We start from the raw sequence: 11423 nt of genomic DNA, 5'->3' as shown, positions 1-11423 counted from the left end.
AAGTTATTTATCTTTTCTCGCTGAGAGAGCACGAAAGGCAAATGTCTTTCATTCCAAGTACCTGGAAAAAATTGATGTACATGAAAGTGCTCACAAAGAAGAAAGAGTGAGGGACTTCAGAGGAAGAAAATGAGTAAGTTTCTCATAAGATACAAATATGCTACTTCATGGGAATATTTCTGTTAATGTCTAGTAAGTGAAAACTCAGATGTGGTATTGCTTTTTAGGCAATCTCAACCCAACCAAAGCCTGCCCCCCCCCCCCCCCCCCCCAACAGCTTATCCTAACTGCTCCCTTGCTTATTCCCTGGAGGGGAGGAATGTCAGGGAAGGAGGGAGTGAGAAATCAGCCAAAGGGATGCCCAAGAAGTACGGAATTCCCAGATCCCTTCCCTCTCCTACTGCCAAGGTTCGTGTGCAACAAACACAGCTCAGACTTCTTCAGTCCCCTACAGACATGCAAACTAATCCTTCCACAATGATTTGGTTTTCCCTGAAACGTTCTATCAGCCATTCCAATCCAAAACACTGTGCCTGCTATTTCGCTATTTAACTCTGGGGAGGGACAGGTTAGTGTTCATGGAACAAGACACGAGCCTGCAGGAGCATCCCTGAGCTCCAAGAGCTTGGGTAGTTCACTGGCAGGGTATGTATTATGGACTGCTAGGCCAGGACGTGGAGAAAGCAGCATCTTTGATCAGAAATGACAGACACAGATGGGCTTTGATCAGACAGAATCAGGGGCAGGTTTACTTTTCACATAGTTTTCTGTATTAAAAAATACATCAGTGAAATCTGTTACAGGCAGGGACAGGACTACCGAGTACACGACGTCAATAGACTACTTTCTGATTTTATTTTTTGTTAAATTACTTCTGTTACTGCTAAAAAAATAATTAAAAAACCAAACAAAACCAAACAAAAAAAAAAAAAAAGGAAACAGAATTCAAGGCTGTTGATTTTCATCTCTTGAAATTTTAGTGACAAGATCAAATATCAGACCCCTGTTACAGAAGATGACCGGAGCTACATCAAAACCATACAATTCTCTTCTTTAAAAATAGTTTGGGTTTCCAGTGAATTTGTGACCACTGGTCACCAGAAACACACATCTATAGCTTGAGAAAAGGGGAGCTACAGACAGTATCTGATAATGTCCTGTCCTTCAAACACAACGTGGGAGCTTTTCTCTTCCAAAAGACGCAGTAACAGCCAAGCCTTAAAAAAATCTCTTGATTTCCAACACTATGACTAAATCTCTTTGGGTGGGGTGGGAAAAAAACACACATGGTAATTTTCTACCACAGTTCAGTTGTCAAAAGTAATACTGCATCCTTTGCACAACACTGCACGCGTTGCAAAGGCGGAAAGAGTGAGCGTATCTTCCATTTGAAATGACAAGGCCCTCCAGATTTGCCTTATAAAATAACCAAAACCATTGGAGTAGGGAAAGAGGAGAAAGGAAAGCTGCCTTAAGGGAAAAACAATTTCCGCGCACCACAGTATTTGCTAGATTATATCAACAGACTGCAGAGCTACTGGGCTAGGGAAGGGATTTCTGCACATACCCCAGGACAGTCACTCTCCTGTACATACCCCAGAAATGTTCATCCCGTAACATGATCCCTCTGAAGTTGGACCTACAGCACCTCTTCCGCATCGAAGACCAAACAGAGCTAAGAGCTGGAATTGGCCTGGACCGAGAGCTAGATTCTGGCATCGTGTGACCCATTTAACAGCAGCCAGACAGTTGTCCCTTTAGACAGCCAGTGGCTTCTGCCTTCCTACCGCTTGATCCCAGTTTCCAAAGGAAAACAACTATAAAAGCATGTGTAGGTGTATTTATAATGGAAGGTGTCTGCCTGAGCACCACCACTTCCTCTCCTGGCCTCGTGAAGAGCTCTAGGAGCTCCACGCGTTCTTTGGCAGCAAGGACTGCCAGCCACCAGGCTGAGAAGTCACGTGAGCCACAGTCTAGCTCTCCATGCCCAACATTGTTATGGTAGGTTTCACACAACCCTTTTCCTTTAAAATATCTCACAACTGTTTTAAATCCTGAACAGATAAAGGATTTATGCACCACTCAAAATAGGTTAGTTCATCTGGAATTTGTTCAGAGGATTTAGCGGTGCCACAGGATGTTGGTTTTTGCAGCTTACACAGCTTGCTTCCTTCCAGTTCCAGTTTGTACATCCACTGTGATTCAAAATATGCCTGTAGGTGACATTATCTTGGCTTTTTTTGATACACATTTTCCAAAGGCTGGACGTATTCACAGTTTGGTGCTTCTGGTGTGTAGTCAAAGGAAAATACCCCACCTCAGTTAGTCTGATAACTCAATATCAGAGTCCTCTGATTTGACTTTGGCAAGTTCTTCGTGTACCTCCCTCACCATAAGAATACGTGTTAACATGATGTCCAAGGTTCCTGGGTCTATTGGCAATGTGGAATACCACATGGGGCTATTGGGTACACAGGAGCGCTCAGGTTGAAGGTAAAATACATCGCTTCTCTGCTTCACACTTTCAGAACTGTCAACATAAAGAAAGCAGGAGCACGTTATCGAAAGGCAGCATCAACAGTCCTGCTCACAAAGACGGGCAGGAGAGACAGCAAAGAAAATGAAAGTTACACTGAGATGATGACACTAATCTGAACAGCCTAATTAAAATCTCCTTGTTAGTGACTTGGCTTCCCCCCTTCTATGCAGGGAACAGTTAACTTGTTTCCAGGTCACTTAGCATTAGAAACAAAGAAAATTATAGAGACTCCTTGACAGATGTGGTTCTTCAATGTATCATACAATTAATTGTACTAGCATCTTGATACAATTGATAGATGCATTTGACAGTCAATCTCTGAACAAAAGGGGTTCTAGTTTTCCAGAACTGCTGTGCAATTCCACACAGGGAATTTTCAAGAGCTAGTAAAACTAAATCCTAGCTGGCCTGCTCATGGTGAGGAATGGTAAGCCCATCTGCTTGAAAGACTGGCTCTGAGGCAGCTTTCAGGCTCTGGTAGGAAGACACAAAACCCTCTAGAACAAGGATCCCTCCTGCCTGGTTTTGGAATATTCACGTTAAAACAGCAAAGTGAATTTTTACTGCTGCTTGCACCACTGCAGGGGCTCAGCTGTAATATATGAGGAGCATGATAATGCCCAAGGACAGCCCAAGGACAGCTAAGAGTTTCTAATGATATGCAAGTGAAGCCAAGGGAGATAAGAAGAGGGAGACAAAGAGTCGGGACAGCTGCTATGCACATCTTTCCTAAATAATGGAACTATCTGTAGTAAGCTCAGTAGGTGCATTTTTGATGGTGATTTATTTAAATTTTAGTTGACACTAATGAGATGCTGTTTCATTTTTCATGTGTATTTTCTTTGAAAAGAGAAGAACATCATATTCCACCTGCTCAATGATCTATTGGAAGTTTATACAGAAGGAGGCGACTCCTATCTATGTCCTTGCTATACAGTCTTCTTTCTAACTTCTAAATACAAGTTAATCTCACATTTCAGCAGGTAAAAGCTATCAATCAGCAGTTTTACCTAATTCACACTTTTCCTACCCTCTTTCACATGATGGCAGGATATTAGTTAGAATCATCTCAAAAGAAGGATCCTGTATGGGAATTAAAGGATGTAAGAATGCCACGGTCACTGTAGTAATGCCCTCCATTTACATTTATACCCAGTGGATGTGTAAAGAGGCATTTAAAGAACACATCCCTCTCTAACTCTACTCTTGACTCAATACCAGTAACAAATACTGCTAACAGCAGTGCTGACGCTGGAAGTGCTATCACCATGATTCCATTCACACTGAGAGACCAGGAACTGCAGAGAGGAACCCACAGCACAGGCACAAAAGTTCTGAGTAGGACCTTTGCCCAAATGCCTGTTCTAATCTATACACAGATCAAAAATCAGGTTGTGTCACTTACCATTTTGATAAGTAAAATTCGTAAAGTCGGACTGGACATCGCAGGGGATTATCCGAATTTTCAGCCATTTCCACTGCTGCTGGAATCTCCTCATCTTCACTGCGTTTCCTTTTGCCTACAGATAATTTATCTGGATACACAAAAAGGGCATCACAGAAGTTCAGTGAAAAACAGCACCTCAAAAAAAAAAAGGAACAGACAATGCAAATATAATTGCCAAAACAGAGGCACCCACCTGATTCTACCTCTTGTTTTTGAAAGGGTGGGAAAAAACGTAAATATGTCATCTTAGTATTATACTTCAGAGTTCGGGTGCGCCTCATAACATGGGCAAAGGACAGTTTCAGGTGCTCACTGACATTCTTTAACTGGAAGTATTTGGTGTTGAAGAACAGAAGCGTGTTCAATAAGACAATAGGGGAATATGCACCCAGCTGTTTACATTCCCACAAGTGTTCCTCTTCAATTCTTGAGAACATATAACCTAGAAACAGTGGGCAAAGAAAAAAGAAGAGTGTTATTTATGCAGTTTTAGGCTGTCCTTACATTCAGTTACAAATGAACAGCTTTTACAGGCTGTGTTTAATCTAGAAGATTTTCAGGCTTTTTCCCAAAGCAATGGAAACATCATATATGAGCAGGGTGGGAAGGCAGAAATGAGTACAATTGAGGAGGCAGATTTTGCCAGAGATGCATGTAAGTCCTCTTTCAGCTAATCTTCTACCTTAATGAACTGCAAATTCAGAGCTATCATAAACAATTGTTAATACCAATAAACCCAAGAACACTGCATGCACAAACATAAGAGGGAGCATGGAGAACCGCATGAACTTCCAATACCTGAAGAATGGAGATAAGGCTATAAAGGAAGATTGCAGACACCAGCAGAATCTCACTAAGTTCTGCTTTCACTGTATTAAATCACAGTCAGCCAACTGCAAAAATGTATAATTCCTAAGATGTGGAGCATGACTTTAAATTGTACCATCTTTATATACAAATAGACCATTGTGATTATCGTAAGTCAGTTAGGAAAAGGACATATGGGGGGTTAGAAGACATTTGTAGTGAAAAAATCCCAAGTCCCAGCACTGTATGCAGCACTCTGTGAGTAACTGGATTATTTCTGTACTAAAGAAAAAGTTCGTTTTCTAAATGGATACACGTATGGAATTGCCAACATCACTCAAGTTTCACTGGTACTCTGAAAAAAGATCTTACATACTAATAGAGCTGGTGTCCAACTTGATAAACTGCATGGACCATAAAACTTGAGGGAAGAGAAGAACTAGCATGTTGACTACCAGAATGGAAAGCTTTTCTTTCAATGGAGTTGAGAGATTGATCAAAGGCAGAGATACAGTTAAGTGTGGTCCATGACTGGTAGAGACAGACATGAAATCCATGATGCTAGTCTACCACAAACAAGAACATGGTGGACAAAGAGGAGACTATGGTGAATGCTGCTTCATGGCACTGAGAAAATATTAGTTTATCATAAGGCTTTGTCATGCAGCTACACAAAACAAAATAATTGTCCTACCATTTGGAAGAATTGTAGGTTCCCAGATTTTCAAAAGTTTTGTAAGTTCAATCATAAACCTGGAATAGGGCTCGGTAAAAATGTTATCTATTCTACCATTCTCAAACAGGTACTACAAGAGAAAAAAAGGAAGACATACAGTTTGCGATTATATATAACATTGCAGAGAAGATACAGGACATCAGAGTCTTTTCCTTTCTTATGTCCCAATGTCTCATGGTCCAAAAACCTTTACTGAAGTCTTCAGTGAGATATCAACTCAAACTTTCTGCAGGGACAGGGACCTCCCCAGTATGAAATGAGAGATCTGAGCAAGAATTATTGCTAATATTCCAAGCTCTAGAGCTCTATTCTGAAAAATCATCACCCTCTGTTAAATACTCTTGAAAAAAGTCTGTCTAGAAAACCCAGAAGAGTTACTGAGTATTTATGTGTTGAAAAGAGCTTCACATGCTACCACCTCCTGACAATAGACACAGGCAGAGCGCTAGGCTGCTGAAACAGCTCAACTTACAGCATCAAGACAAAGCCCCTTAAACTCTTGTCAGGCAGCATTTAAAAGAAGTTTTCTACAAGTCAGGAGTTTGTATCAATAAATACATCAAAACTGGAACACAAAAACATTGCTGATCCTCCCAGACCTTATTAATGCCTAGTCAAACGATAGGTTTTACAGCAGAAGTAGCTTTTGAGTTCTCATTTCCAAATGAGTGTTCAAGGAAAGGAACAGGCAGACTATTTTAAAAACAAAGCCACTAACAGAAAACTACTGAATACTGAGCTTTTAACAGAAGTTAATATTATACTAGGTTTGTCCTGCAACTGTTTCAAGGCAGGCAGTAAGGACTTAGCAGATGACCTTCAGCATTCATTAATTTCAGTGCACTTATTCCCATTGTACTTTTTCTTTATTTTGCCAACACAGCAGGTACCTGTCTGGCCACTGAAGGAGCTCAGTCTTTGCTGAGTAACCTCTTCCTTGCATGTTAGAGAGCAACTCTTTGAGATCTAACATTCCATCATAAAGCAAGTATTTCTGAGGAGCAAATCTTTCCTATACATGAAAACCGATCAAAAAGATACCAAGTCTAAAGATTTGTGCCTAGGTAGAAACACCTTGCCCTCCATGCCACATTCCTCCCAAGTATAGAAGAAGCCTGTTCATTTTGATCATAAAAAGGTCCAGAAAAATTAGTCCAATGTGGGATTAAGACAAGAATAAAGCACAAAACCGATACATTCTTGCCTCCTCTACAAAAAACAAGCAGCTACATGGGACTATGAATATAAAGCATAAATAACCAGGGCAAGTTCTGCATGTTCCCAGCAATACCCTAATTGTCTGAGTTACCTGCTGAATTCCAAGGCACAAGTATAAGATGCTGTCAGGATCATATTTTTCTCCATTTGGTCTCCGCACCTCTTGAATAAACTGGCACAAGCCAAAACTCAGCTCAGCAAAAGTGCATGAGAGAATGTCCTCCTTGAGCTTCACAGGGCGAACTGTGGCCAAGAAAGTGGTTAGAAAAATTAACTTAATTCAAAGGTTAAATCTTCACGCATTCCTTGTTATTTGTTGTAGGAACTATTAAATCTTCTATAGTATAGAACTATTAAATCTCCTATCTTGTACCTTGTATGAGTAAACTTGTGAAATATTTCATATCTGCGGGTTAACAACAATGAGGATTTGGCCAATAAAAGCCAAACCACCTGCATGTGCAACCAGCACAAACACTACAAGTGACTAACAAGGCTGCAGGTATTTAAAGCTGAAGTTAGGCAGTGTGCTAAACCCAAAGACGCAGCGTGGCAATGACTGCATGCACATGAGGCTGGCAGCGGAGGGTTAATAAGTAGGTTTCACCTCCGCAGCTGGACTCAGGGGAATCCTGAGTGAGAGCAAGATCTTGAGTATTTCCTAATAGTTCTGGACATGAGTTAAGTGCAGGGAGATGGAATGAAGAATTTAATGGGACATGCGTGGGATTTGGCAAGAGAAGCAGAGCAACCAGGGAACTGACCAAAGGATCTGCAAGGAAATTACCAGGTTTGGGCACTCCACAACTTACAGAAGTGCCTGCTTGGGACTAACAAGGGAACCTTGCTGGGAGGGGATGTGATGGACACAGTTTCCTGGAACTGACTGTTACTATTTGCTTCCTTAGCCACAAGAAGAAAACACAGTAACTCATGTGATTACTCTTCTTCTGGGAAACAAAACCCAGCTGTTCTCATGTAATGACAACACAAATTCCATGTAAGAGCAAAAAGCAGATCTCGTTCTAACTCGAATTTTTCCCTCTGGGATCTTTCTTATATAAGTCCTGCCACAGTCAGTCCTTCACATTGCAGAGGTATTTAATACTGTTTGCTCTCTTCCCCACCACCCTCAAGAAGCTCCATTATATTCCTCACTGAAATTCTCTGCTAGACTCTGAAAAATGTGCCCACAAAACTCTTAGGGCAAACACATAAGACAGATCTGAGACTGGGGAATAGAGGACTTGGACACTGCCAAGCCCCAGGACTGCTGGCTTGTGTAAGGAAAAAAGTAATTCGTAAGTAGAAAGAAAAAACAAAGTGACATTTATATTGCCATTATCATCTATCACCCTGGTGAGACGCAAGGAACAAGTTGTGCCTTTTAAAGTTAGTTTCAGCCAGGTTGCAGCGCAGACTAGGTGGACTTTGGAAAGTTTCTTTCCAGTTCTAAAGCCCAGAAACAAGCTGTTTTTCATGTTGCAGCACAGAGTTTTCTTACAGCAAACCGTTCTGCTGACAAACAAATACTTTGTGCATGTGTTAGCTACAGAGGAAAAGATGGAGCCAAGTTGGCGTTGTCAACTTAGAACTATGGCCTGATAATAACTGACTAGAGCTCTGCAGCTGCCTAGAGCAGCCCTTCTACAACTGAAGAATTACTACATTCAAATGAACATGAAGTGGAGGTTAAAAGAGTAACATTTCTAATACTGAAAAGGAATCTGGTATTTTAGAGCCTGTTACAATAGATAACAGATCAATTAAGAATGTAATAGCCATGTTTTTTTAATTCCTGAGAAGACATAAGACAGTATTCCATAAAATCTTTCCTCCACCCATGGATACTTTAAAGCTCAGTAATACCTAACCCCAACTGCTATTTGAGCAACGTTCCATGCCAAGTGCTCTTCAGCTAAGTATTTGTTTCCATGGAGAGAGAATTTACCTGAAAACTTCAGGTCCCCTTGTTCCTCCTGTGCATTTTTCCATTGGACCCAGTTTTTCCAGGCATTTACCCCATACATATACTTTAAGGTCATCCCAGAAACAGAGCATCCTGCATAGGAGCCCTGCATCAGATTCCGGGGCTCTACAGAAACAACAGACTTCTTCCGACCCTACAGGCAAAGGCCAGAACAAATCAACATTTAGTAAGCACTTTGTCTATGGATGCTTAACTTGATCTCATATCAAAAGGCTGTTATACTGACAGGATAACAAAATCCTACTCTCATGACAGAATCTGAACTGATATGTGTGCATTTTTACTATGTGGACAAATATTAACCACGTTTGACAGATAAGGTGCAATAAAATACAATTCTCACTGTGATAAATATGCACAGAAATTTGTTCTGCTCTAGCTACACAAGCAAAAATTGAGTCTTTCCTGTAGGTTATGACTGCACTTAAAAGACATCACTTTTGGAATTTTTTGAAAGATATAAAAAATGTTCTGCACTAAAAAGAGCACTTATTCTACCTAGCTGTGGGGAGGGAGAAAATCTTATATAGCTGAACAAGAAAAAATATACAGCATAGTTAAATCGAATTCTCATTTTCACCCTGGAGCAGTATTTATTTACTTTTGAGAATAGGCATACACATGATGATATTACTTCAAATGGAAGGAACTTGTGTTCCAGAAGTACTTTCTTACCCGTCTTTTTGGCTGTGGGAAGCCATCTCTGTGTCTCCGTCTTGCTCGTGAACGTGAATGCAAACCCAGTCCTTTACTGAGAGGGTCAAATGAGTCTGAAGTCAAATCAACACCATTAAGAGTTTAATTGTACGATTTAACAGCCCAGGTAGAAGTATCACGTAAATACTATGGAGTACTTTTACAGCTGACAATGACACCTGTATGTTCAAATAGTGATTTACCTCTGAACAGCTACACAACCCATGTACCTTCTGTATATAGTAAATTCACAGAAAAGGGAAAAGGCCTCCTCAGCAGGTGTACTCGTTCAGGCAAACATTCTTACGCAGCTCTCAGATTACATTTAACCTGCCAGAGGGGAGACTGAGATGAGCTCTTAGGCAGAAGCTCTTCCCTGTGAGGGTGCTGAGGCGCTGGCACAGGGTGCCCAGAGAAGCTGTGGCTGCCCCATCCCTGGCGGTGTTCAAGGTCAGGTTGGACACAGGGGCTTGGAGCAAGCTGCTCCAGTGGAAGGGGTCCCTGCCCATGGCAGAGGTTGGAACTGGGTGAGCTTTAAGGTCCCTTCCAACCAAACCATTCTACGATTATATCTAGGGACACAGAAGGGATAAATTCAAAGAAGTCAAGCAAGGCTACCTGCTACTCCTGTCAGAGGTTCTGTAGAACACCATCTTTAAAGACAACAGCAGTATTTTAAATCCAGTAATTTTTTTACTGCAGCTTTAAATATCCAGTTTTACTACATGAAAACTCAAATCCTTCACAAGCAGGCTGCTGGTACAATGCTTACTCAGAAAATCTGTGTACTTTTATACAACAATGCATTTTTATTCACATTATACTGACCTGATGGAAAATCAGCCTCCAGGTCCTGTTCCACATCACCTTTGGAGAACTGCTTCAGTTCTGGATCTGGTTCTGGCAGGGCATTTGATCGTAAGGCATAGTGATTCAACTCATCCTCCCAGCTGTGTGGAGTGGACACCGCTTCTGATTCTAGATCTCCACTGTAAGTGCTACCTTGGTCTGTAATGACAACAATCAGATATTTCATGGGTAGGGGCAGACAAAAAGAGGAGTTTGTAAGAAAAGAGACTGCAGGATCAAAATCCATTTACAAAAAAAATCCTACTGACCTTTCTCAAATATCTTGGGGTCGAGGAAGAGCTCATGCTCAGACGTCTGAGATCCTTTGGAAAAAGAAGAAAACCTGTATCTACAAATGACTGACAGCTTACACAACTAATACAAAATACTTTGAACACCAAAAATCTATGTATTAGGTCATAACACTAACACATGTGATGTGTCCCCTTCTCCACTACAGTTCTCTTAACAGCTTTCTACCTTGGTCATGCTGTTACAGAAGAAACAGGAATGCAGAACTAACCTATACTTGCTTTTCCAAACATTTCCATCCCTCCATGTTTGTTATTTGAGCCATTTTAGACAAGATATTTTGTTTATTTTTCAGCTTGTTCCACATTTATTGAACGGGATAACCACTGTTCAACACAGTCTAACCTGCAACACCCTCCAAGAATCAACCGTAAGAAGCCTGATAGGAAAATATTCTTTTAATGCAGATGCTTTGTCTTCTTGATTTTGACTCCTCCTAATGCACGATGATAATACCTCTAGCAACCTGTTACTGTCAACAGAAGTATCACTACTGAATGTTGACTGATAAACCTTTGTGAAATTACAAAAGCTTCAGGAAGGTGCAACTATAGCCAGCACCTTTTAAAAACATCACATACCACCATGAGAGTGTGTTTTTTCTTTCTCCTCATCTTCTGCAATCATTTCTGCCATCTGAAGGAGGTCAGCTTCAAATGGGTTTGTGGGAATCTTTTCCTTTATATCCTGAATAGTTTCAATGATCTTATCAGCATTATCCAGGGTAGTTGGGAAGAGCATGGGAACTGGTACCTATGGAACATGTGGAAAACATTAGATTGATAGATTAGACTGATTAGACAGCTTGTTTGGGGGTGAAGGGAAACAG

The 11423-nt window shown here is 40.9% G+C and overlaps 1 protein-coding gene across 10 annotated transcripts in view; it reads right to left on the bottom strand.

The window, feature by feature from the left end:
• Positions 1-721: 721 nt before the first annotated feature.
• The window catches only part of LOC133267505 (zinc finger MYM-type protein 4), a 36453-nt gene continuing 25751 nt past the window's right edge, over positions 722-11423 (bottom strand). For 8 of the 10 annotated variants that reach the window (XM_061449806.1, XM_061449807.1, XM_061449810.1 and 5 more), the window contains 10 exons: positions 11176-11347; positions 10552-10605; positions 10262-10441; positions 9413-9507; positions 8699-8870; positions 6839-6990; positions 5488-5599; positions 4180-4428; positions 3945-4074; positions 722-2530 (listed from right to left, as the gene is read on the bottom strand). In XM_061449806.1, the coding sequence (XP_061305790.1) occupies positions 2323-2530; positions 3945-4074; positions 4180-4428; positions 5488-5599; positions 6839-6990; positions 8699-8870; positions 9413-9507; positions 10262-10441; positions 10552-10605; positions 11176-11347 (1524 nt within the window). In that variant the 3' untranslated portion in view covers positions 722-2322. Of the gene's footprint in view, positions 2531-3944; positions 4075-4179; positions 4429-5487; positions 5600-6838; positions 6991-8698; positions 8871-9412; positions 9508-10261; positions 10442-10551; positions 10606-11175; positions 11348-11423 lie in introns of those variants that run through there. The other 2 variants (XM_061449808.1, XM_061449812.1) reach the window with 2 other exon arrangements.

Source organism: Pezoporus flaviventris, unplaced genomic scaffold, assembly GCF_033815535.1.
Source record: "Pezoporus flaviventris isolate CSIRO_AGI_PZ_B2104156 unplaced genomic scaffold, CSIRO_AGI_Pfla_v1 ptg000008l, whole genome shotgun sequence".
Taxonomy (NCBI): domain Eukaryota; kingdom Metazoa; phylum Chordata; class Aves; order Psittaciformes; family Psittacidae; genus Pezoporus; species Pezoporus flaviventris.
Note: the sequence above shows the minus strand (reverse complement) of the source record. Positions and strands in the feature narration are given on the sequence as shown.